This window comes from Solea solea, chromosome 8, assembly GCF_958295425.1.
Source record: "Solea solea chromosome 8, fSolSol10.1, whole genome shotgun sequence".
NCBI classification, from domain to species: domain Eukaryota; kingdom Metazoa; phylum Chordata; class Actinopteri; order Pleuronectiformes; family Soleidae; genus Solea; species Solea solea.
In genome coordinates, this window is record NC_081141.1 from 2,749,091 (window position 1) to 2,776,718 (window position 27,628).

Genomic DNA, 27,628 nt, shown 5'->3' on the forward strand with positions numbered 1-27,628 from the left:
TGTACTGGAGCTGAACTATGCTCCAGTCAGTTTGACTCACGGGCCATTAATAGTTATGGAGATTACTGCTGTTTCTGTGTTTCTGTGCACGCGATAACCGCGACCCCACAATCAACACCTGGCATTAAAAGGTGACCTGTATCCAGTTTGAATCTAGAGTTTAAACCGAGTAACAGTCATGTCAATATTTTAAGACAGACATGCATTTTGAGAATTGATTTTTAGATGGTTCCACCTTTTTGTTTGGGATTGTCTGCATAGTTTAAATGTGTGATTTTGGATGGATTTATCCCACTTGTGCCAGAGAGCAGTGAAGGTTGCATGTGTGCTTCTCTGTCCCACATCTGTACGCAATTATTGATAGAGCTGAAAATGAAGAGTGAACAGTTTAAGAAGTTCACAAGCTGCACATGGAAAAATTGAAGCATCACTGTCCTGTCCCCCAAGGATGCAGTAAATTACACTAACTGGGAAAGATTTGTACTGGTTAAACCACAAATATACCTTACTAAGACTTTGTTAAAGCAGATAATGTTTGCAACACTGGAAAAACCACATTAATACTTTTTAAAAAAAACTAAAAAATAAAATTTCCATTGTACTAAGAAAAATATTCCACTCCTCATCCCGGAGAGATTTCCTGGAAGTTCCCAGGAGAGAAGTCAGACTTTCTGGAAGAACATGAAACAGTGGTCATGGCATGCGGCTGCAACGTTACAAGTAAATCTGCACATCTCCACATTTGGAAATCAGTTCAAATGCTGGGCTTTTGGAAAATGGAAAAAAAAAAACCTCAATAGCTCCACTATGTAAGTAATAAACAATGAAGTGACTATTCTCCCCGAGGGAAGGTTGACCACATTATGTGTTTCTATTTTGAAGCATTTCTTAATAACAACCATGTGCATTTAAATAATCATGCAGCAGCAGTGGGAATGGGTTGGAAGCAGTGACTCTGTAAATTTAGCATTTTGTTTAATCCGACTGATTTGTGTTTCCTGGGCTATCGAGTCACTGTTACCGGATTTCATAGATTCGGACACAAAAAGTGATCCAGAAGTCGAGAACGAGTGCAGTGACCTCAGTGTTTGTTGTGATTTATGATGGAAATATGGACACTGACACTGATGATGACAGAGAGACGGTTATGATTTCATGGTTACTGTTGGCATAAGATGTGTTTTGATGGCTTTCCTCCTTTTAAGAGGTGACTGTTGTGTTTTGAATCCAACGCAGTTACATTGTCATTTATCATAATCTGCGGGGCTGCAGTGATTAATCGATGACTGAACTATTTTGATAATTGATTAATTGGTTTTTGTTTGAAAATCAGCACAAGCTCTCCAGTTTTTAACCTTGTTGAATTTGAATAGTTTGTGGTTTTTGTTGCTTCATATAACGAAAAAAGCAATTCAGCAATGATTTGGCAGAGCTTTTAAAAAAATGAACAAATTCTATGTAATCTATGTGTCGTCACATGTACAGCTCACATGTACAGCTCACATGTACAGCTCACTTGGGTGGGTGTTGACATTTGCCCACAGTGGAATCTTGTGGTTCAATTCCACCACGGAGAGATCCATGGTGTGCAGTGGCTTCTCTTTGGTATGAGCACGTTGTACCGAAAAGGTAAAGGAGTGAAAACTGTGTGTGAGAGCACACAGGTTAAGTCCAGAATGGAAGTGGACTTCTGCAGACGTGAAACAACAATACAGGCCAATCTGAAGGTTCAGGTTTGGAGTCTCAGGAAATGCGGTTCCCTTTTGTGCTGAGCGAGCACTGTGTCAGCTCCTGGTTTTCCATGTTGGTTGAGGAGTGGGGGCTGCGCAGGCCACCCTTACTGTAGGTTTTCCATCGCGGTGAGTCCTCAGACGTACGCGGCATCCAGAGACGGTCGTCTCTGTTTATGGAGACGATGAAACATCATCCTCCGCTTTTACCACAATTGCGTTTAATTCATAAAGCAGATTTAAAGAGGGTTTTTTTTTTAAATGCAGTCGCTACAAAAGGTGCCGACCTACAGAGTGCACAATTGGTTCAAAGTGCAGTTTACTGACCCGTTGTCAGTCACAGTGATGAATGTCTTCCTTTGTCCCATTCAAATCCTCTTGAACAGGAAAGAAAGCTTGTTAGCATTTGACTTACGAGCCACTTTTAGCAGCCAGTGTTTGTCACTTTTAATGTAGTGTGTTGGCCTCCGCCACAGAAGCATCCATCTTCACATTGGCAGCAGAAAATGCTAACATGCTATGTTAACTTTTATTTCGACTGAGGGATTTAACGGAACACGCCACGTTTTGCTCGGCTGATAATTGGTCTCTTTACACCGTTTCACTTTGTCCTTTTAAAGATGTCAGTCACAGGAATTCATACTCCCTTGATTTCCGAGGTCCTCGCTAAACCTTTAAAAACCTCCTCCGACTCGAATCCGTTGGAATATTTGACATTAATGGAGCTCGGTTTATTGTTGTGTAAAAAATCCCGTTGGCTTTATTTCGCAGCTGCCTGTGGAAATGTCATTGACACGCTGTGAATCTACGGTGGATTCTGCCGTCTGTCACTGGAGGAAGCTGCTGGATGCATTAGTTTTACAAGCCTGTCACATTTCATTTGTCATTCCTCAGAGCACCGACTTTATGTGCAATCACTGCGCATGACGTTAGCGATTGTGTTTGAGACATGCTTTTATTAAATCAGGTTTGGATTTCGAGCAGTAACACACACATCATGTTGTTTTTCATAATAAAAGTGTTGTATTTGCTCCAGCACTTTAGAAATGTAGTTTTTTATCGCAGGTTTACAGGAAAAATAAGACTTCTAAGCAAATGAATCATTAAAACGGAATCAATTTCGTTTGAGAACATCATCATTTCCAGGTTTCTGACATTTTATGGACCAAACAGTTACTCAATGAATCAATTATGAATAGAATCGTGACTGCATATAACCAAACTATCAATTTAACCTTTAAGATTTCTCTATAATAATGTATAAAGGTTATAACAATGTATATTAGCATTAAATAAATAGTTTTAAAGGGGCTGTATTTCAGATTATTTGTGCATTCATGTGTTTTTTTTAATCGTAATCTGCCCGCAGTGATCTGTCGACGGACCTGTGTGAAGTGGAGACGGGTCGGACTTTCCGCAGACATCTAAAAAATGTGATGCCGCGATGTCTCCCTCATCTCTCGGTGTAAACACCAGCGGCGGACGCCGTCCTCCCACCAGGTACAGATGGAGCGGTGGGTGAGTGATAGTTTGTGTCCTGTTAATCTCTCAGAAACAGAAACCTCCCCCCCATTTCTTTAGTTACCTCATCAGTATCTTGCATCATGTCCACGAGTAAATACATGCAGTCTCCTCTGTCACCATTTAGGCGATATTTGCTCGCAGCTGTCACGAACTCCCCCCCCCCCTGCGAGAGTGAGCACAGCAAAGAGGCTGCACTTAATTTATGGCCACATGTCTTTGGAACTCAAGTTTAGCTCTTTTGGTGCTTTAAACATGTCATTTATATCAAATGTTAGCTTTAAAACACAGGATGTTACTTTGTTGGTAGGTGTTATGGCTACTAGTTAGTACAAAAAGGGAAAAGCACACAAGCTGTACATGTTTTATTGCAAATTATTAATGACATAACAAGTTTTAATACCCTTTATATTACAAATATCTTATGTACAAACGCAATGTTCCGGATCTGTTGACATCAACAAACCTGCTAGATTTATACAGTAAATACAGTGCTTGGTTTACACAAGCAAATCGGCAAATACCTGCTACATTTGAGAGTTCGGAACAAGTATTAAAAAAGGAAAAAAAATTATGTAAACTGACTAATATTTTGACTAATAATGATTTAGTGGTGTCAGCACTTTGACTTTATGATATGTTTTTAAATGGCCATGTTTTTACAGTATATTTTATTGTAGGTAAAATCCTGAATATTGACCAACAACAACTCATCCTCTCCCTATCACTTACATTTGAAGAACGTAGAAGAAACTAAATCACCGGATACTTTTTTTTTTTTCCTGTGTCGACCTCTTTTGCTGCTCGCGGCAAAAAAAGCAAAAAAAACAAAAACACTTCTGCATACATACATACTCTCTCTCGCGCTCAAAGCTGCTTAACTGAGTTATAATCTGTTCACATTGTATTTCTCACTCTGATGAAATAAAACCACTGTCACAAGAGCAGGTTTGTGTTGTATCATCGACAGTGTATTTAAAAAAAAAAAAAAAAAAAGACTCCTGAGCAATAGAGCAATAGCACATGTCTTTTCTGAGTCGAAGGTCAGAGCAACTGCGTGACACTGTGCAAATTAGTTCAATTGTCAGAAAGTACCGTCGTGATGAGCTAGTCCACCCAGAAACCCGCGGTCCCCCGCGGTCGGCCGGGTTCTGGGTGGACTGCTTTTTGTTTAGATCTAAATCTTTCTCTACAATATACATGTATTCATTTCTTGTCCAATTCAATTATCCAAATAGTTTGGCATAGATTGTTTATTGTGTTCAAAGTGAGACCCCTTGATCAGTTCTATAATAAGATATTTAAAGCTTAAAGGAATACTTCACCAATTTGCGTTTAGCTTTGTATTACTAGAATAGGGGTATTTTTTATTGTATTTTTTAATAATCAGATTTTATTTCCTTTTCTGAATTTACATATCAACAAAGCATACATCATTTAGTAGTGGTCTGAGCTCGGGGAGAAAATGAATAAGCACAATTCAAATAAAGTAGAAAATTGGAAAGAAAAGTACCTTGTACCTGGATTATTTCACTTAGATCCTTAGGCAGATAATCCATTAGAGGCTGCCATATGTCCATAAAAGTGTTGTCATTTCCTTTTTAATTTGGCACTTAGTCTTTCCATAGGAAAAACTCTAAAAATGGCTTTGTACCACTAAATTACAGTGAGAGGTTTCTCACTAATCCAATTAAATAATATACATTTTCTGGCCAAACACAAGAGTTTATTGAGTCATTTTGATCTTTTCACATCCATAACTCTATTCAAAGGTGGCAGCCCCAATAGAACCTGGCCCGGATCTTTACATATCTTGTGTTTAAATATTGCCGTCACTTACTTAGATACTTTGATATTCTTGGTCAGCTCCAGAAGCAGTGTATATATGTATGTCCCACTTGTTAACTTACATTTGAGGCACAATGGTGATCTATTGGGGTCGAGGGGTAGTATTTTTGAAAAGTTGGCTCACTTGGGCCGAGCCTTGAAACTGCAAGGCTAATTCGCACTTTTTAGACCCACTCGTAGGGGGACGGGACCTCATTCCCAGAATGTAATCTGTGTCCGCCATCTTTGCTAACGGCTATGCTAACAGGACTAAGTGTCACTGGTGGGCATGTAACAACGAAAAGAATGAAGATATTTCTCGACTCAGGGGAAACTGAGGTTGGGAAGCACAATTTTCCAAAAATACTACCCCTAATACAAAGCTAAAGGCTAATTGGTGAAGTATTCCAAGGATTGCTAAATGTGTGAGTTCTTGGTCGGCTTTGGGTTTGAATTAACATGTACATTGTCAGGCTTGGTGGGTTGAGTTTGGCATTCATAACGGGTCGGGCAGGTGTGGGTTTTAAAAAATCCCCGACCCGAGCATCACTAAGGTACCAGAATTTCAGTCTGATGGTTCGATATTGCACTTTCAACACGATCCGTCTTTGTCGCCTGTCTTCGCCTGGTGCCGCGTAAACAAAGGAGATCGTGTTTGCGTAGATGTTCACTGCTGCCATGTTGTTGTTGTTTTTTTAGTGAGAGATACAGTACAGTGTCTGTTCAGAGGACGCTTAGTGGAAGGTGTTTGGGTTCGGACGGATCATCATGATGACTTTCTTGAGCGAGTAGGCTCCTCCTCTGAACTCCGCCCAGTAGACTCCATCTTGGTATCTGCTGCGGTAGTGTCCTCCTCGGTACCAAACGCCATTCAAGTTTGAATGCGCGCAAGAGTTGTACCACCAGCCTCCCTTCTGGTAGTGGGCACAATTGCCTACGAAACATAAATTAAAAATAAATAAAGTGGTTAGAAAAGGCAGCATGCATTGTAATCGTTCCCATAATTTGCCAGTTATTGAGGTTTTTACCTGTATAAGCGTCATGGTCTCTGTCTAGTGTTGTGAACTGTTTTCCGTTATGCCAGGTCAGAGAGTCGCCGGCGTTGCCGTGGTAGCGGCCCACCCTTAACTTGTAGAAGTCGGCCTCGGGCTCCACTCTAAAGCTGGCGTACTCGGCGAACACCTTCCTGCCAGACCAGTCCTCCAGCGTGACCAGCAGCTTGTAGTTGGCCTGGTTGGTCAGCCAGTAGATGTTCTCCAGGCCCAGCCAGTACTCTCCATCGATATTGCCAAAACCTTGCTGTGAATTGCAGTGATGAGAAAAACACTATCAGATTCAGGAGCGTTACGAAATAGTTCTTGAATCCTCGCTGCAAAGCTTTGCCCGGGCAGTTATTGTGAATGTGTGGATAATTTAGTGTCATTGCTCGTTCTCTGGAGGTAATTAGGAGTTTGGCTCCTCTGTGGGGTTGTTAATTGTGAAGGAACACTATTATTATAAATGGACCCACTGAGTGTAGTTTACAGCTTGTGTTGAGCATCCACATTTATATTATTATTTTGTTGATTAAAAACACAGCCGGAGAGTGCATGCAGTCATTCGGCCCTGCTTTGTTCTGCTTGTGGTCTCCACTGCCCTACACATGCTTTGAGTCATGGAAACACCCCATTGGACGTGTTTACACATGCTATTTCAGATCTCATGTGGTTTAAAGGTTTTTGTAAAAATCATGGAAATGTCTCCATTGTTGCCCTCAGCTAAGATTTAATCAGGACCCTTGTTAAATTTCTGGCCTGTAAACAACAGATTACCAATGAACTGCTTTTTCCACCAGAACCAGCAACTATGACATTTAAGGCTCCTCCCTCTCTATGCTACGGATTAGGGCCACATAGGAAACAGATATTTGAGTTCTGACTTTATTCTCAGAATTTCGGACTTTAAACTCAGAATTTCTGACTTTATTCTCAGAATTTCTGACTTTAAACTCAAGAGTTTCTAACTTTAAACTCAGAATTTCTGACTTTATTCTCAGAATTCTAACATTAAACTCAGAATTTCTGACTTTAAACTCAGAATTCTAACTTTAAAGTCAGAATTCTGACTTTATTCTTAGAATTCCTAAAGTCAGAATTCTGAGTTGAAAGTCAGAACTCATATTTTTTTTCTTTGTGGCCCTAATCCTCTTCCTTACTATGACCTTCCTGACACAACCTTCATTTTTATCCGGGCGATTTTGCTCTAAAGTCATTTTAGAAAGACCAACTGATGAAATTCATGGGTTCATAATTGCTGTGGAACTAGTAACTGCCTTGTCATAAGTTAACATCTGGTTAGTCTCTAATCAATGTTAGAGAAATCCAGACCATGAAGTTTACTGGATTTGGCGTGAGACTGTCGCACCTTGTACGTCTCCCAGTTCCTGAAAAAATTGACGGAGCCATCCACCCTCCTTTGGATCACGGTCCAGCCTCCGGGGTCATGTCTCTGGTCACACCACACCTGCATAAGCCGGTTGGCGTTTGCTGGCTTCACCAGGTACATCCCGCTGCCAGTGTGGCCGTCTTCCAGAGCATGCAGGCAATCTTTAAATGGACCTGGAGCAAGAGAAAGCACATGGGGGACTGTCACATTTCTTAATCAGAGACAAAACTGCAAAGCAAATGTACAAAACATTGAGTTGTAATACAAGAAGACAAGAACCACTCTACCCTCAATCTACTCCCACAACTGCAGGTACAGTCCGTCATTCACGGCATCCCAAATAAAGGGAAACTAGGTGTTCAACCAAACAGTGGGAATAAATGAAGTTTTTTTTTTTTTTTTTTTTTTAAATGGCAAATCCATTTGCTTACCACAGCATATCAAAAAGGGGGAAAAAAGCCAGTGACACAAAGAGCTGTTATGCTCTGCCATGTAGGGAACCCCAGTTCTCATCAGAGGGTTTCATTTCAACAGTAGAAATTGACTTTGGCTGCTACTCTCATAAGGGAAATGGCTGCCGGCTGCGCAGCCAAAAGCAACACAGGCGTGATGGCAGAGGGAGTCCTGCTGAAATGGGAGCACAAACTTTTGTTCGTCTGTGGTGCTTTACGCTGCAGGATTATTATTTTGGTTACTTTCAATTTATTTTAAATCATACTAACTCTATTTTCAACGGAAACATATCCCATAAAGCCATAAAGGAAAAAAAAATAGCTGATGTTTTCAGGGGCCACACGGAACATTTGTCAAAAAAAGGGTTTATAGCAATTTTAGCAAAGAATCAAATTGGCCAAACATACACCATATTTTTCCACTTTAATTTGACATTATAATCAAATCCAGACAGCAGAGTTGGACGTTCAAGAGAGGTGCAAAAGTTAAATCCCACACCAACAGACAAGAACATGTGGCATTTTGTAATGTCAACAATTACAGTGATCGACATGACGTCACTTGACTATACTATACTACCTGTTTGCATATGAACAGTGGGGACATTCGCTCAGGAACAGACATACCCAAATCAGATGAGAGCTGTTGAAAGTCGGCATCATTGACAGAGAGTTCGTGGGCCGTAGGAAAATCAAAAAAGGGCCGTACCCGGGTAACCCGCGAGCTGCTAGTTGAATAGGCTTGCCCTTGTTTAATTATTGATAACCATGTATTATAACCATTGTGTGGGGTCACGAGAGGTTCACTGGGATTTATAGTGAAATATAATTTTGCCTCTGTCATTATGATTTCTTTCCAACCCCAAAATACATGTGGAAAAACACTTGTGGAGCAACTAGTGGCTCTGCCGCTTCAATTGGCTGTGACGGTGTTTAAAACCTAAAGATGTCACACTCGTGTGGTTTGCCAGCTGGCACGGATTACACGGTGTTTACTGTATAGCACATGCAAATGAAAGAAGTGAATAGGGAGTCCCACAAAGGGTGCAATAAAAAAAGACCAACCAGAGGTCTGAAGGTTGATTTTTGTTTTTAAGAAATCACTGTGAATTATACTTTCTTGGCCCACCCTCAGCCATCCACTCTCAGGAATGTCTCTGTTGAGCAGATACAGACCAGGGAGCTGCCCTGCTTTGCCCTTCTCTGTTCTGCCTGATAAAGCCTCATGCTTTGGTGGAACATTTGACGGATTTTTGCTTGGTGGAACAAATGACATCACTGGCTGCCGGTATCTCTTTGTGTTCCTACATTTCCCCTCCCCTCTTCCACAGACTCTGCCCCTCTGTGTTCCTCCTTCAGGTTTTTCTGCCCTCTATCCCTGTGTTGTGTGTGTGTGTGAGGGTGTGTGTAGAGCTCTGTTCATGCTAATGTTTTATGTAACATTCGGGGTGTTCGTTGCATGGCTGCATGGAGGGAATTGCCTCTGTTCAAATATTCCACACAAAAGCTATCATTCACATGCAGCCTAGTGGAAATGGCAGACAGTAACACAACATGTCAATGGAAAAAGCTCCCAGTAGTCGGGAATGGTTGCTGCAGTGTCTTTTTCTTTTTTCCAACATTTTAAAATCCATTTTCTTCTGAAAGGAAAAACACAGCAATTAGATCATTAAGTGGAGCTGACACCACAAAACGGCCTTTGGAAGCTTTAATATAAAGCTTATGTTCAAGTGCCCCATGAGCTTGGATGCAGCTATCTGTTTATGTTGTTTACTCTGCTAATGTGCTTTGTGTGGGCCGAACGTGGCAATTAGATAATATGCATCTCAAAAGGCGGCGGACAACAGCATTTCTGTTCTCACGTAGAGCTTTTGCTCCGGGAATATGTGGGAAATTGGCTCAGAAGAATGGGTGCTTGATGTTGTCTTGTGATTAATGATTGAGAGCTTCACAGTTGTTGGCTCAGACACACAACCCCTTTGTCCACAGTGGCAACTGGTTTGTTTGGTGCAAAGGCATAAAGGTTCATATTGAACTTGGTTTTGACTCACCAGAGGGCTTGTCGGTGGTGGATGGGCTGTGTGTGCCGGTGGGCATCGTTGGAAGAGGCGGGGACTTTTGGTCGCTCTGGATCTCGTTGCTGATTGGGTTTGTAATTCGTGGAAGAGCGGGCGGCTGATAGGGCTTGTTAAGAGGTGGCGATGGCGGAGGTGGCGGTTGAGGCCTCGGCTGTGGCACAGGCGAACGGCGAGGCTGAGGGCGAGTCTGGCACTGTTCCTCCATCAGGGCAATGAGAGTGGTTTGGTTCGTGGCCAAAGAAGCCAAATGCTGGTACTTGTGATCAAGATCTTTGTATCGACTGGTGAGATGCTGCATCTCGGATGTTTGGTTTAAGATCTTGTTCTCCATCTGGGCCAATTCTAGGGCATTGTCTCTCTTTCTGATGATCTCATGGAGCAGCTGCATGTACAGCTGAGTGACCCTGGAGTTCATGTTTCGACTTTCCTTCCGTAGAAGCTTGACCTCGTTGACGATTCCTCCGTCCACCTCCACCAACTGTTGCAGGGTCTCGATCTGCCTCTTTTGTTTCTGTAGTTCCACGTTTAGAAGCTCCAACTCCTGTTTGTTGACCCGGTTCTCCGGCATAGCCTCAGGCTCCTTGGAGTTGACACAGATGGCTCCAGTCACTTTTTGCTGAGGCACAATAAACGTATAGGAGCATTTGTCCTGCTGCTGGTCAGCGGCAGCACGCTTGCCCCTCCCAGCGTAGAGAAACTCTCTCTCTAAATCATCTTCGCTGCTCTCAAATACTTGGGTCCTCTCCCTGGCATGGCTGCTCTCCGATGGACTCCCCTGAATCTGCAGGACACCACAAGCTAGTCCATAAATGAGGAGCCCCAGCAGGACCATCAAAGGGGACTCCATGAGTTTGTGTCCAACTCACAAAACCTGAGGGAATGGATAGGAAAATTGAGAACATGATTTTGTTATAATGAAAAACTTTACTGAATGCTCATTATAAGAAGTCGACATCATTACACAACCTTTTTCTAGAATTTACGTCTCATAGGGATTGAGTTTCTTTCATTTTGACAGGGAATCAGTGGAGTCCTTCAGACCCGAAGGAGGTCTGTGAGGAGGAGTAGGCGTGTGCAGACGTAAGAAGGCATCAAGGTCATTACACCGCCCAAAAATATGGGCTATGGTCCTTTATTCTGTTCTTCTATCCAATACATGCTGTTTGAAAGTTCTAATTCTATCCACTGACCCTTTGAAAAACCCCTGATCTTTTGAGTCATTTGCTGTATATTGCTGGTAGGGCAGGGTGTTAAGCTAAGTTTGCTGTGTTCGGGTGCTCTTGAACAGCAAATGCCACTGCTTGTGCCTGACACAAAGCAACACGCCTATCTGCTCCCTCAGCAGGCCCAGACGTCGGTGATTCAGATGGAAAATCTGAACCACAAGCAGATGATTCTATTCATGGATCTGATTTGAATATTGATTGCGTTGCACTGGCCTTGCCAATAACCCTTAGCAAAATGAGGAATAATTTATATCTGTCTTTGTTTCTGATTGGACTGTAAGTCTGAAAGCTTAACCATCATAAATGCCGATGAGCCTGGCTAAGGATGTTATGTAACTGTCTTATTAAATATTCCACATATTGTTGTTTTGATCGTATTCTGTCTTGCAGTCTTTTTTCCCCTTGTCTAAAATAAGTGTGATGCTTAGCTGAAGGATTAGTGTAGACATATGTTGAGGAACCGCTCGGTGCTGAGGAGAATGTGACTCCTGTATAGGGATAACTCGGCCTTGAGCTCTCGGGGGCACCGTTTTTGAAACCTGCTGCTGTATTAGATTACAGAGGACCTCTGTGTAGCACATCTTCAGAGCAAAGAGCAGCCTGTCGAATCAGAGCAAAGCTTTATTGGCTTGATGTTTTTTTTAAAAAATGCACATCTTACAGCGGCTTTTCCTCACACATTTGCCGTTATTTATCTCTTTGGGAGAGAGACTGAACCACATGATGTCCAGAAACAAACTGGGTAAGAGAGCTGAGACGTTTTTGTTCAGGCGTTCTTCTGCCAGCACATGAGCTTTGAGATATGGAGAAGAGAAAGGCAGTGCACTCCTTGTCCCTGGCACTTTCAGCTCTTTCTGGCTTTATCTGAATAGAATGTGTAAACACTTCATCTTATTGGAGCACACTCTACCCTGTTGGCCTTCTTGGCATTATACTTTTCCTTGCCAGAAGGAAACACACACATATTTGTACCAGGAAAAAGTCAGATCCTTATACCAGAGTTCTCAAAACAGTATCTAAATCATGAACTGGAATATAAATCCAGATCCTTAATGATTGTGATCCCGCTAACAAAGCCAGGGTGTATGACATCACCTCAGCAAATGGTGATGGATGCAAATTATGTCCAATAGTTTTCACAACATGCAAATAAATTGTTCTCCCATGTCCCCACTGAATGAGTCTGAAGGAAATTACTGATGCTATCTATCAAGCAAGCTTTCCTTTGTAATGTGCTGTAGTTGGCAAGTGGCTCCTGTGGTTTCTGACCCTGGAACATGAGCTTGGTCTCTGAGAAATTCTGCAGTCTACCCCTGCTGCTGAGGAGCATCACGGTGGACGTCGTTAGCCTGGAATCTCCTGCTTTAGGCTTCACCACACTTCAAAGCTGAGGGGAAAATGTTTGCAGCCTGTGATGGTGTGTGTGCGTGCGTGCACTGCATGTGCCCGTCTGTAAAAGAGCTTTTTGGCTTTTTGGTCAATGTGTGTGTTTAAATAACAACACTTGTTGGGCTCAGTCTCCCAGGGACCGGAGAGAGTCCCATCTGCCCCGACATAGACAGCCTGTTATTAACCCATCCGCTGTCTGCCAGAGGGAACAACAGACGGGCGCCTCCTCCGACAGCCCCCGCAGCTCATGATTGTCCTCACATCAGTTCACTTTAACAAGCTGCTATTGTCCAGCCAATCGCTGTAATGATTAACTGGTGTTTGTCATGTACTTGTGGCAAATTGGAAGTAGGAGGAAGGAAATGGTAAACGTTCATATTTCCTGCAGCAATGGAATCAAGCCTTTAAAAGTAGATGCAGACAGTTCGTACAGGTGAGCGTGTTGTTGATTACTTCCAAACTGTACTACCGCACATGCGGCTCGCACACCTTGTGGACATGACACCCGGCATCCGGTCCTCCCGGCCCCTCTCCTCATTCTGTGTTCTAGGTAACGATAGGGAATCAGCATGGCCGTACATGAGCACATGTAGAGTATGAGCTGCAGAGTGTCGGTTAATACATGGAGCAGCTTCTCAAGACCATGAAAAGTGAAGGTTAACCCTGCTAACATGAACCCATTCAATGTCAATACCCACTTTTCACTAATGAAACTCACATTTATGTTAACTGTATGTTTTTGGTTGCTTCATGAACAGCACATCCCCTTATTTAGCTGCTTTACTCCGTGTGTATCCAGTGTTGGGATCCTCTGTTGAATTATAAATGGTGTATTATTTCTGCAGATCAATGTCAAAAGCGGTGAATTATTATATAAAAGACAATTCGTAATCCTAACTACAATACATCTGAAACTCATTTGACTTGCATGAATATGGGCCGCACCTGCATCGCATCCTAATACAGCGCAACGACATCACTGCTGAAATGCCACACTCCGATTCAATACTGTGCTGTAGGAAGTTAAATTTTAGGCCTATATTATCCTCACGGTATGAAACGGGTAAGAAAATAATGGTTGGGCAGAGGTAAGATAATGACACAAGTACCTTGAATTAAATTTAGGTAGACAAAGCTGATTCCTCCTTTTTAAAACCTCCAAAAAACTATGGCACTGAGTGTGGAATTCTTAAAACTGAGATGGGAGACAAATCATTGATTGGCAGCTCCTCTTACGTACGTTCTTCGTGCCTGATTCACACCTGAATATTTTGGTTTTATCGTCGTCAGGTGGTCTGTGTTTACACAGATCTGCCGTCTGGTCTGGACTGGACGCGTTAGGCAGGTGCAGCAGGTCGGTCAGAATGTCTCTGGCCAGTGTTCAGTGTTGAACAGCCTTTTTGGACAAAGGTGGGAAGACCTGGCTCAGACTTTTCTGTGGTCTTGCTCCCCAGCCCCTCTCATTTCAGCACGAGCGTGGCATTCCTCGCATTCTTCGTCACCTCATTAGACAGAACGGCCGCACACACACACGGAGAGTCAGCGGTGGTGGCAGTGAGCGAGCGCTGCACCCCCCCAGACACACGACCATTACTCCCCTCACCCCCGCTGCACCTTTAAGACGTACTGGACCATACTGACCCACTTAGCTCCCAATGGTCCTACTTTCGGGTTGAACGCATCATCGTCAACCACCGCCGGAGAGAACACTTCTACAAAGCACTTAATTTGTCAGTAGCCAGAATAAAGTGGGCGAATTAGTTCCAAATTATTCCAAATTAGTGCCAGCTCCACTGGGAACCGGGTGATGTCCCGCTCGACACCCGATATGTGTTGGATCCGAGTCAAATTCAACTTGCTCATGGTAATCTGCCTGATTGCTTTAGCTCGAGGGCGAACTCATTCTGTCCTCAAGCATGTTATTCTTGTGAGTGCCTAACAACATTTTGGAACATAATTAATCTCAAGTAGCAGCTCAGTTTTTCTGTTTGACTCTCTGTTAGGTTTCATCCGGTCTCTCTTGCTGCTCGGTGTGTCTGTTCCTCACTCGTGTGCTGACTCAGACAGGGAAGCGGGGGGTCTCGGAAATGGTTTCGATAAGTTCCAGCATGCTTCCCTCAAAGCTGCTTTATCCAAACACTAGCCTGGCAACGGAAACAAAGATGGGATTCATTTGCCCTGCTTCCCTGATCTCTTGAGCCCAGGGGAAACGTCCTGAAGCCACTTTATCTTTAATTCTTTTTCACAACTAAATGTCACGTTTTAGGGTAGGCAGGTAAAACTCATCATCTAGACACCCTGCAGATCTGCATCTCATCTTTACACCTTTAGCGTCTTATCATTAGTAAAGAAGCTTTCAGCGTAGCACTCCAGGATCCTCATGCTCCCAAGTAAACTCTCCCCAACCAAGTCTGTCTGAGTCATCCATACCCACTGGCAAAAAAACAGTGAGTCAGATCATGGATGCTCCATGGAAACTGATTAATTCAAGATTCGAAGGCACTGATTATGTAAAGTGCAGCGGTTTAAGAGTTGGAGTCGAATGGCAAAATGACATGATTGCGCCACCATCATCGGAAATGTTACAAACAAGTTGTCTCTCATGAAGAGAGAGCATTTCTCACATAACATGAATGATGGGTGCAGGGGAATAAGGCAGTGAATAATACAGAGAAATTCAAAAGTTGCACAGTGCTTACGAAATAAGCGTCGGCTAGAATTGATGAAGCTCCCTCAGTTGCCTTGTGCGCCTGCCAATGATGATCGAAGTCTCTCCTGGTAGTGAATCATCCCCAAGTGTGAAAGCTGCACCCCAGCGTCCTTTCTGTAGCGTGCACAGCTATAGTTACTCACTCTTTGTCACTTGAGTCTGTTTCCACCAGTGAAGAGGTAGCTGTTAAAAAAAGTCTTATTGAAAGACCTTCATTATTAGCCCAACAGCAGCAGAAACTCTCCGGCAAACATTGAGAAGATTGTTCCCCAAAATCCACTTGAAAAAGTTGGAACACTTTCAAGAGTTAACTGGTAACTTTAGTTGAGCGGTGGAGGTAGTTCCCTGATAAATGGTGAGAGTCCGAGGCAGGTTGTATTTTGCCTGTGGCCAGTTAAGAGAGGACTGTCACTTTTCTGTGGGTTGAATCCATCACTTCTGCCTCACAGCTCCAAGAGGCTGTCTCTCTCAGCTACACCTCTCTCTCTCTCTCTCTCTCTCTCTCCCACCCACCCTCCTCGGTGCCTTTTAAATGATGAGAAATACTCTCGCAGTGTTTCAGTAGGCAGACAAATTGAGCTCAGAGCCTCCCCCTCGCCCTTAAAATGAACACATTCTTGTTTAAAGCAACAGCCTGCCTCCTCCACCCCTCCTCCTTCCTCATGGTACAAAAGAGATCCACAAGCACACACACACAGTTCTCAAATTTCCGACCCCCTGCCCCCTGGACACCAGCTTGCCACTATTTCTGGCCTGGGCTGCTCGGACCTGCTGGTGATGGGACAGCATTGATGTTGCACTGATCAGATGCTAATTAGCCATGAATGAACACTTGTCCTGAGAGAAAGGGAAAGACGCTGACAGATAGGAAGCAGATCCCGGTGTTTGTCTTAGACTAGGGCTGAGTGAGTGACAGCTGACCCTGGGTTATAGACGGGAGGTGAGATCCCTGCAACTACGCCATACTGAGGATACTAAATGTGAATATTTTGGGTTTTTTTTGCTCCTTAAAGCAAAGAAATGATTCAAACTGAATCATTTTGATTTGAGGACATCCTCACTTCCAGGTTTGATCAACATTTTTTGACATTGTTCGTTGAATCAACAGAATAATCGACAGATTTGTCGATTTTGAAACGGAAATGACTTCAAAACCAAAGCTGGACTTATTTCCTCCTGTGTTGATGGACAAGCGGATATCAAAATTCCCCTGTGTGGATAAAACATTGTGAATAGCTGTTTGCAAAGGCAAAGGCTTATTCTTGTATTAGAACCGTATGTTCCTGTTGAAGAAAATGACATGATGACAATTATTGATCATGAATTATGGTCCAGCCTAATGTCTAATTACAAAATAATTTTCTAGAGTCAAGCAGCTTTAAAAAAACAACAACACCCATTTAAATTAAATGGGATATATATAATTTTGTACAATTATGTTTCCGAAATAAGGAAATACCTGCACTCACACCTGGTGCTCCACACACACACAGTAGCTGTCCCATCGTCTGTTTTATTTTTGCAAACATTGAACCCGTTTGATTTCCGTGTGTCAGAATGAAACAAAGTGAGAGTGCTTCAGCGGAGGAGAGTCATCACTTGATGAGAGGAGATGACAAGGCCACAATAACAGACTGTGAAAACATTGTGTTTTCAAATATCCACCAACAAAGAGAATGAGAACGCTAACCTTGGCTGAAATTCCCCGTTTTGTTTCCCCGTCCAGGAGAAAGTTACTCACAAAGGCATAACTTCCTCTCCACTTCCAAGCATCGATATTGTTTTTTTTTCCCCTTTGGTCAAGATGTTTTTGAGAAGCTTTTTAGGTTTAGTTGCATTTTCAGCTCATTGTTGGTGAAGCCAGTATTTCCATAATCTCTCATGACGCATTATGATCATTTTATCACTTGCTTTTTTTTTATCTTGATCATGCCTTAACCTCACAGTTGTCACCTTATCAAGCACCAGTGTGTCATTAAGTACAGGGATGTGTGCTTATGAGTGTCCACAATTAATATGTGACGGATAGAGACTATAACTTTATGTGTAGTTTCTATTAATTAATTGAAAAATATCAATTACAATCAGGAGAAGAGGGCCAGATAACGAACATTTCCTCAAGCCGTGGTCTGGAACTTTAATATACTAATTTAGTCTTCAGTATGAAGCTGCCTATCTGTCACTCCTGCAAATATTTCATAATAAAAGCCTTGTTTAAAAAGAAAAAAAAAAAATAATTGAGCTGAAACCAAAGGGTGCTTTTACTTTGAAACAGGAAGTATTGGATTTGTGACATGTGATGATGGCGCTGTGGTGAAAGATCATTTCCTAAGTTTATATTGCTGCGAAACACAAGCGATTCACATTAAACAGAGGTTATCAATTAATGGGATTAGGTGGGCGTCCGGATAATGTATCACTGTCACAATACTCAGTGTGTATATATATATTGCATAACGGATCACTTTGTGTAAGAGTTACTCATTCAGTATTTATAAAGGCAGACAGTTGTTAATTTCTTCCACTAATTTCAGTGAATGGAACAGTCGTGATGGTTTCCCCAGCAACACAAAGAGAATGTACAACTGGCTTTATGAGACAAAGTTCCTGGCAGGAGACACCAGACCAGGACGACGTGGACAAATTCATTTCATAACATTCACCCCCGAGCCAGACTGAAGGACCAGACACACATTTGACAAGTTAATCCCTTATGGAGATTTTGTTTTGAGGAAGTGCGACTAAATATTTGCACTCCTGCAAACGATGGTTCCAATAGTTTATACTCTTCGTCTCTGAACGTCCCCGACAGCTCGCGCTCACCTGGCAGCCAACTGGTAAACTGAAGCTTTCACTCAGCGGCTCGAGTGCTGAGCTGGGTCTCGTCCTAAACCACGTTGTTGGTGCGGTGATTAGTTCTCTTTCCGTTCTGATCGGCAGCAGGTGGAGGATCGTAAAAGTGTCAGGGGGGGAAAATGCGACTCCCACTTAGAAATCGTAACCAATCGATGCATTTTAAAGCTGTGCCACATGGGAGAGATTGTGGACCGTGCATTCATGTTGGAAAAGTCTCCGTGTTGGTGAAGGAACGAGTATGTTGGGAGGCTTTTTGTGGTTGTCGACGCGTTCATCTGGATTACAAAGTCATTCCAGCGACAGCTGCTAAATGAATAATTCATCCTTTTAATGACTTGCTTGGGCGTTAAAGCAACACAAGCTTACATACTGACGATGGGAGTGAGGACAGAGGAGTGAGCTTGTCCCACTTTGTGTCAGGGCAGCCTGTTTATATCAGTGCAGCCCTTTTTTAAAACCACCATCCAAATGTTTCAGAAATGTAAAATGCATAAAACAGAAGTATAACCTGCAGCTCATGATCCTGACACGTGTTGATGATGTTCATTATGGCAGCTGTGTTTGGAAAAATACGGCAATGCCCAAGTTAATATGAAATACACTTGTTTGCTGTCCAATAGTAACAGTTTGTGCGCTAGAATGACAAACACACATTGGACTTTTTTTTTTTCTTTCCATGAGCTAATGTTTCAGCAACAACATGTCTTCTATTAGAGCCCAAAGTTGAAGCATGACTTCATAGTTTTTATCACTAAAATGGATGTAGCGTGTGTGTGTGTGTGTGTGTGTGTGTGTGTGTGTGTGTGTGTGTGTGAAGCACCACACATGGACCGGTTTCACCTAAAATCAGGAGACCGGGGGATGGATCGCACACTTTTTGTCTTGCGGAATATTTAGGAATGAGCGCTCACACCTTGACGACCTATAGAAATGTTTTCAGCTTCTCCAACTCTATCACACAATTCAAATGCAAGGAGTGCAACTGGGTCAAGTTACTTGGAAATAGTAATTAGTCACTGATTACTTCTCCAAGAAAGTAATCCCATTACTTTCCCATAAGTCCAGTGCCAGATAAGGTCAAATAATATTAAAATTCAGAACAAACCGCATAGACTAAATAAAGAAACAATTCAGAGATCAAATTTGGAATAAGCATGTTACGATACATGAGTGAATCCAAGCCTCGATCCAAACGGGCTCGATATCAACATTGGATGCCAGCTTCAAAGGCATGTGCACATCAGTTGGAGGACTCACAAAAAAGACCATAAATGTAGAAAAGTGGTAAATGTTATGGGGGGGTAAATAATTTATGTATGATTTCCCCTGAAATCAGCAGTACTGTTGAAAAGAATCTCTTTTTCAACACATGTTGTATTAGTTTAAATCTTTGAACTTTATGCAAATTGCATCAATCAAAAAACAACAAAATCAGGGTTTTTGGAAAAGTAACAGAAATCCAATTACTTTTGCAATTGTAATCCCTTACTTTACTCATTACTTGAAAAAAGTAATCGAATTACAGTAACGCGTAACCCATCAGTGGTTGTAACCCAACCTAAGGTCAATTTGAACAGGAAGTGTTAAGACCACTCTACAAAATATGCCTCCATTAAGTTTATTGTGCATGTGCCAACACTCCTCCTGTGGTCCATATCACTGATGGTTAAATGAACCGTGTCAGTTGTGTGTTTACTAACTGAAGAACATCTTCTGATAATACCTACTGACATATGAGTGGAATCTTTCAACAGGAGGTCACGTAATCCACATAAAAATGCCAGGAAGACTGTTGACAGTCAATGAACCAACAAACATGCACGCTGTGTTTGTCAAAACAGGAACTTGAGTTTGTGTGTGTTATCCAATTCATCAGAGTCACAGTGGTGACAGATGTATATAGTTCTACTAAGAGTGCAGTGTTCGTGAGCCCAGAACTTGCAATTTCCACATCGGATCCACTTTTCTTTGGGTTTGGAATTTCCAAATGGCTCCATGCACACGATACTAAAATCTTCCCAGATTTTCTTATTTTGGCTTTTTCTCTGCATGATTTTGTTTGAGTTGCTTCTTTGAAAATAAGGCAATTTTCACATTATTTTTTTGTACTACTCGCCATATTATGACGATATTTAAGTCATGATACGATATCATCACAATATTGCGAAACCTTTGCGAAATCATATATTGTGAAATACTCTCACATCAAATCTAGTGAGAGTGAGCACCATCTAGTGAGGCAGGGTGGAGGCTACTGTAGCTCCAGAGGACATCCGAGGCAGGGTGGAGGCTGCTGTAGCTCCAGAAGACATCTGAGGCAGAAATGGGGGCTGCTGTAGGTCTAGAGGACATCTGAGGCAGGGTGGAGACTGCTGTAGCTCCAGAGGACATCTGAGGCAGGGTGGAGGCTGCTGTAGCTCCAGAGGACATCTGAGGCAGGGTGGAGGCTGCTGTAGGTCTAGAGGACATCTGAGGCAGGGTGGAGGCCGAAGTAGCTCAAGAGGACATCTGAGGCAGGGTGGAGGCTACTGTAGCTCCAGAGGACATCTGAGGCAGGGTGGAGGCTGCTGTAGGTCTAGAGGACATTTGAGGCAGGGTGGAGGCCGCTGTAGCTCCAGAGGACATCTGAGGCAGGGTGGAGGCTACTGTAGCTCCAGAGGACATCTGAGGCAGGGTGGAGGCTGCTGTAGCCATTGAAGCTGGGTCTGGATAGTCAGTCCTTTGGGAAGATGCAAAGTCATGCTCCTGAAAAAGAAGATCTGGATTAAATGGCCAAATGCCTGTGGATCTGAATCCAGCCTGTATGATGCTAGGTGATGCAGCTGTGGGCAGAGTCTCGATGGGGTTTATCCTCACCCAGGCATCTCCAGCTGAGTTTACAGCCTTCTTTAATGGTCCAAACAAACTTAAGTTTGGCAGTTAAAGTTTGTGTGAGAAATGTGGGGGGGGGGAGAGAGCATACGTGCAGTAGTAACAGCTTCTTCTCAGAACTGACCTTAGATCACATGACTTTTATGTTATCCTCTTTGGTAGAAGATAAACTGGGTTTAAAGTTGAAGCCAGATACTGCACTAGGGGTGGGCGATATGACCTAAAATCAATATCACGGTATTTTTCATCTTTTGAACGGTGACGGTATAATATCACGGTATTACTTTTTTTGGTAGGTTTTGGGAGGAGTACATATTTTTTAATAATATTCTAATCTGATATTTGTAGTTTTTTTTCCTTTCTGATCCGGTCCCCAGTGGAATCACGGCTAAACAATACGAACAATACAATACTAATGTGGTGGCCTTTAATTTGTTTTTGTTTTCTTGACAAATTTTCTGAATATGAAATGTTAGGTTAACATAGTGTAACTTACCAATAGCGTTGTGCAGTCTGTGTCCAAAACATGCGAGTCTCGTATATTTATTAATTTCCAGAGCGCGCACCATGTTTGCACCGCTGTCAGTTGTCATGCACATCAGACGCGCTTCATCTTCGGGGAAGAAGGCGGTCTGGAGGCATCTGCTGCGCAACTTCCAGTCATTGTCAATGAAGTGGATGGTGAGGCTAATGTATGGCTCAGTAGTCCGGCTGGACCATAAATCAGTAGTGGCCGAGTAGGCGTCAAGGTGGCGAATTCGTTCATTACTCTGTCCCGTACCTCCGTGTACAGCTCTGGCAAGTGCTCGTTACGCTAATTTAATGGCCACTCCCCTTTTACCACCGAATATGTTTTACTTTTTTATTTGCAACAAGGACAGATATTCAGACCACTGAACGTTTGAAGAAAATGTAATGCATTATTATTTAGAATTAGGAGATTATTGGCGCTCAATTGATTTATCACGGTATTGACGGTATTGCAAAATCCATATCATGGCGCAATGTCACACCGGTGCTGACTATGACACCGGTATACCGCCCACCCCTATACTGCACCCTTACTGCCAGACTGAAGTCGTGATTGTTTTTGTCTGATTTTTATGGTCATATGAGCAGCTAAGTGTGTGAGGCCACCACAGTGACCTTTGTTTAAACACGGGTACACACAGGACCAGCATGTCTCCCTGTCTGCCAGCCGTGATGGATGGTTCTCTGGTGACCTGTATCGACCTCCTCACCCTTGGCCTACTGTTGCTCAGTGTTGGTTATTCATGATTGATTGACAAACTTATTACAACTGTGCATTCACTGAACTGCATTTATGGGCTCGTTGCTACGTTACACCATGTGGCTATAATATGAATAAATTGCTACTGTAACCAATTTATCAAACAGAAATATTAATATTTTCCTTTGGCGTAGAGTGGAAAGACTTTGCTTAATTATTCCGTGGCTGTGCTTGGTGGGTAGACCTACAAGGACCATTCTGTTGGGAGGAAAATTTAGTTTTATGATCAGAGTGGAAAGAATGGGACTGGCTCAGGGTTTTGTCAAGCTCACCCCAACTGTTGCAAAAACCACCAAATGAGACCAGTAAAAAATTGGACGTGTGAGAATTCAGAGACCCATGATTTCTTTCCGACTGATGTTGAAAGCCTGAACAGTCTGTGTGGCCCTGTCTGAAAACGACTCGATAAGTCATGTTGTGATTCAACCATAAGTCAATATAAGTCAGTGTATCCCTAACAAAGCTGCAGCTGCTAATAACATTAGTCAGCATGATTCCGTTTGAGTTTCCCTATTGTTTGTATTTGCAGGCTGTTTCTTAACAAGAGTTAATCCCTTAACCAGCTCGCTAACCTACATATATTACTTTGGACATCATGCCTTGTACCAGAGTTTCCAGAGTTTGCATGTTCTCCCGTTTGTGCGTGAGTTTTCCCCCAGCTTTACGGTTCCCTGCCGCTGTCCAAAAATCATGCAGCAGTTAAAGGAATACTTGACCGATTAGCATTTAGCTTTGTATTACTAGAATAGGGCTAGTATTTTTTTTTTTTTTTAATATATGTTTATTAGTTTTTCAACAGGTAAGACAAGAACACTAAACAAAACAGTCAAACAAACAAACATTTGGCTCACTTACATATTCAAATCCAAGTTCAAATTCATACAGGCAGAAGATTCAGGGGTCACATCTTATACAAAGGAGAAAACATTCAAAACAAATAAGTAAAATAAAAGGAATACAGAAATAAAAGTGTCCCTTTTGAGGTAGAGCATTCAGAGCTATGATACAAACCCTCTTGTGAGAATAGTGGAAATATTCAAACCAAAATGCGACAAAAAGGGTTCCCATGTTTTACGAAAAGCATCATCATTACTGTGAAGTTTACATGTCAAAAAGTCCAACACAACATATTCAAATACAACCCTTTGCCACTGAGTCTTAGACGGAACTTTATCTGTGATCCAATTCAAAAGAATGCTCTTTCTAGCACAGAAAGCAAGTGTCTGAAAAAGTTTTCTTCTAAATTTGTCAGTGATGGACATGTCAGATATACCGAGTAGCAGGTATAAAGGGTTATTATTACTATTAGTAGACAGAATCTTATTAATTTCCTGCCCTATAATCTGCCAAAACGTCTGTATCTCTCTACAAAACCATAAACAATGTGTCAGACTACCAGTTTCTGTCTTACACTTGGGGCACAGTGGAGATGTATTAGGGCTGTATTTGTGGCGCTGAGAGGGAGATATATGAACCCTGTGTAGGAGCTTTAGCTGCATAGCTCTCACTCGGTTACAGACATTCAGTGTTTTTGCATTTTTCCAAGCGTCATTCCAGTCATCATCTGTTATCTTAACATTAAGCTCTCTTTCCCATAAGCCCTTCAGAGAGGAGGTGTTTGCGATGTTATACTCTTTAAGAATATTATAAAACAGGCTAATAGAACCGCCAGACTTTAGCCAAAAGAGCTGCCTCTCTAGGTGTGAGACATCCTGACACTGAAGGATTGAGGTATCCCTAGTGATAAAATTTCTCACTTGCAAATACCGAAAGAAGTCTTGTTGTTGGATATCATATTTCCCCTTCAGCTGACTAAAAGACATCATGGTGGGGCCTTCCAGTAGGTTGCGTAAAGTAGATATTCCTTTGTTTACCCAAATCTGGAAGTTATTGTCCATTAGCCCAGGGAGGAAGTCAGGATTGTCGCATATCGGAGTGAATACAGACGTGAATCGAGATCTGCCCTCTAATTTTCTGATGGCATGCCATGCCTTAACTGTGGAGATCGTAATAGGGTTAGTACAAGCAGATTTCAAAGATGTATTTTTTCTAATAAACAGAAGATTATCCAAAGGATATTTAGACATTGAACTTTCTACATCCATCCAGAGAGACGTGGATTTATTATGCACCCAGTCAGCTATGGTACGCAAATGAACACTGAGCTGAAATTTTCTAATGTCCGGGAGGTCGAGACCCCCCTCTGAGGATGGAAGACATAGCGTAGCTATTTTCAGGCGTGGTCTCCTCTTAGACCATATAAAGGAGCTAAACCAACTATTTAACTGTTTAATAGTCTTATGGAGGAACACGACTGGGATCATTTGTATGGGGTAAAGTAGCCTAGGGAGAATGTTCATTTTTAGGAGTGCGACACGACCTAACCAGGAAATTGGAAGAGTATTCCATCTCTCTAGGTCTAGTCTTATACGCTCAAATATGGGTGGGAAATTTGCTTTGTAAAGCTGATCAAACGAGGGTGTTACACGTATTCCCAAATAGACAAAACCTTCTGGGGACCATTTAAACGGGAAGGGGGATGGGGTTTTAGGTATCTGTTTCAGGCAACCTAATGGCATCACTTCCGATTTACCATAATTTATTCTGTAACCAGAGAAAATACTGAACTCATTAATGGACTCAATAAGGGCTGGGATAGATACCTCAGGTTCAGTCACAACAATCAAGACATCGTCAGCATAAAGAGTAATCTTGTGTTGTCTAGTGGCCATAGTGAGACCATGTATGTTTTCATTAGTCCTAATAGCTTCAGCAAGTGGCTCAATTGCCAAGGCGAAGAGCAGGGGCGATAGAGGACATCCTTGCCTTGTGCCTCTAAAAATTTCAAAGTTAGAAGATTGCAACCCATTTGTAAGCACTGCTGACAGGGGATTTGTATAAAGTAGTTTAATCCAGGTTATAAAATTTTCACTTAGGCCAAATTTGTAAAGTGTAAAAAACAGGTATGGCATCTCTACACGGTCAAACGCCTTCTCGGCATCCAGAGAAAGCACCAGACCATTCAAAGACTGCTGTTGAAAAACCTGAATTGTGTTCAGTAATCTGCGCATATTATTGTATGAATTACGACCCTTAATGAATCCAGTTTGGTCGGCATTTATAAGAACAGGGAGTACGCCTTCCAGTCTTGTTGCTAATATTTTGGAGAGAAGTTTTAGATCAGCATTCAATAAGGAGATAGGCCTGTATGATGCACAATCTTCAGGGATTTTCCCTTTTTTTAAAATGAGAGAGATGTGCGCTTCTCTCAAAGACTGTGGTAAAACACCTTTCTTAAAAGAGTCATTAAACATGTCTAGAAGTGGGTCAGCCAGTAAATCACAGAACTCTTTGTAGAATTCGCTACTGAATCCATCTGGACCTGGCGCTTTACCAGATTGTAACCCTTTAATAGCATTGAGCAACTCTGTCTTAGATATGGGAGCTTCAAGACATGCTTTCTGGGCATCAGATAAGCTAGGAAGGTTAAGAGAGGAGAAAAAATTGTTCATTTTGTCAGTTGTATCATTATATAGTTCAGATTTATACAAGTTTTCATAGTAGGTTTTAAAAGCCTTATTAATGGCCACAGTATTAAAAGTCTGTTTACCCTGACTGTCTATGACTGAAGAGATAATTCGTGAATCAGCCTTTTTCTTCGTCAAATATGATAGATATCTCCCAGCTTTATCTCCATGTTCGTACATTTTTTGTTTGGCAAGTCTGATTTTACCTTCCGCATCCTTAGTCCATAACAGATTTAAAGCGCACCTAATTGCAGAGATCTCTTTAAGTTTCTGTACAGACGAGTTTTTTACATATTCTTTCTCTGCATACTTCAGTTTAGATTCTAAAATTTTCCTTTGTCCATCCTGTCTTCGCCTCTTAGTGGACATATAAGATATAATAATACCTCTGGAGAAGGCTTTAGACGTTTCCCATAATAATGAAGAATCACTGGTGGAGGCTGAATTAACAGATAAAAACGAGTGAAATTCTTCTCTAAAGTAAGATAAAAAATTGTTGTCAGTTAGGATAGAAGGGTTGAATTTCCAGTGTTTGGTTTGGTTGACTGGGTTCCCTAAATCATATTGTATGAACACAGCAGCATGATCAGAAATAATTATATTTCCTATAGCACTGGATATAACTGACGACAGTAGGGTTCTCGGGAGAAAGAAATAATCAATCCTGGTATAGGATTTGTAAACATTTGAGAAAAAGGTATATTCTCTCTCAGCTACATGTTGGGCTCTCCACACATCTGTATAGTCTAGGTCTTCACAGAGTGCTGTGACCCTTTTAGCTTGGGGTGAAAGTGATAATTTACCAGGTGGAGATTTGTCTACAATAGGATTTAAATGGCAGTTAAAGTCTCCTCCAATAAAAGTGTTTCTGACATTAAGACCTATCACCTTAGAGAAAGAAGTAGTGAGGAGGTCGCTTGGGTATCCAGGTGGGTTGTAAATATTCATTATAGCAATTTCTTCCCCATAAAGTATGCCTCTCACAATCACATAACAACCTGCTCTGTCTTTTGTACAGTCTAGAAGTTTGAATGGTACATTTCTCTTAATTAGAATGGCCACACCTCTACTCCTTGAAGTAAAAGATGAAAAATAAACCTGTCCAAAACCTCCTTGTTGTAATTTCAAATGTTCACTGTCGTTTAGATGTGTCTCTTGCAATAGTGCTATGTCAACGCATTCCTTCTTAAGATAAGTTAAAATCTTTTTCCGTTTGACAGGCGTATGAACACCATTTACGTTCCAGGTGCATAGCTTCAAGGCTGACATGATCATGGGTTCTGAACTAAAATATTACCTGAACACATTGCCTGTAATGAAATCCCTAACAAAGTGAGCCAAATAAAACAAAACAGAAACAGAACATTATGAAGGTCATAACAAAAAACAGTGCGTCTAACGCACCCTCTGCCAAACACTGGCATAAAATATACACTGTCCTTCTCCTAAACTTGGAGGAGCTCGAGTGAAAGGTTTCTCCAGCAACAAGAAAGATATCTATCCGAGAAATCCGGAGGCATTGCTTATAATGATCCTACAAAGGTAACAGACAGAAATCAAGTGTAATGCTTAATGCTTATACATTATATGACAGCAAAACCTACTAAGAGTCTACTAAAAGTCCGACAGACTTACAGATTAATGCTCACACATCATCATTATCATCACGAGGGGCATCCTTCAGTGACTGGACGTATTTCTCAACCGTGGCTGGGTCGTGGAACAT

The 27,628-nt window shown here is 42.0% G+C and overlaps 1 protein-coding gene and 1 long non-coding RNA gene across 2 annotated transcripts in view; one reads left to right on the forward strand and one right to left on the reverse strand.

The window, feature by feature from the left end:
- The window catches only part of LOC131463554 (uncharacterized), a 68,614-nt gene that overhangs the window by 1,643 nt on the left and 39,343 nt on the right, over nucleotides 1-27,628 (forward strand). Inside the window, exon 2 of the long non-coding RNA XR_009241056.1 lies at nucleotides 3,100-3,248. This is a non-coding gene — a long non-coding RNA (uncharacterized LOC131463554). The remainder of the gene's footprint in view (nucleotides 1-3,099; nucleotides 3,249-27,628) is intronic.
- On the reverse strand, nucleotides 3,602-15,843 carry angptl2b (angiopoietin-like 2b). The gene is made up of 5 exons (XM_058635317.1): nucleotides 15,347-15,843; nucleotides 10,006-10,903; nucleotides 7,482-7,675; nucleotides 6,107-6,377; nucleotides 3,602-6,012 (listed from the first exon to the last, which is right to left on the reverse strand). The coding sequence occupies exons 2-5, from the start codon at nucleotides 10,877-10,879 to the stop codon at nucleotides 5,813-5,815; spliced, it is 1,539 nt and encodes a 512-aa protein (XP_058491300.1). The 5' UTR covers nucleotides 10,880-10,903; nucleotides 15,347-15,843; the 3' UTR covers nucleotides 3,602-5,812.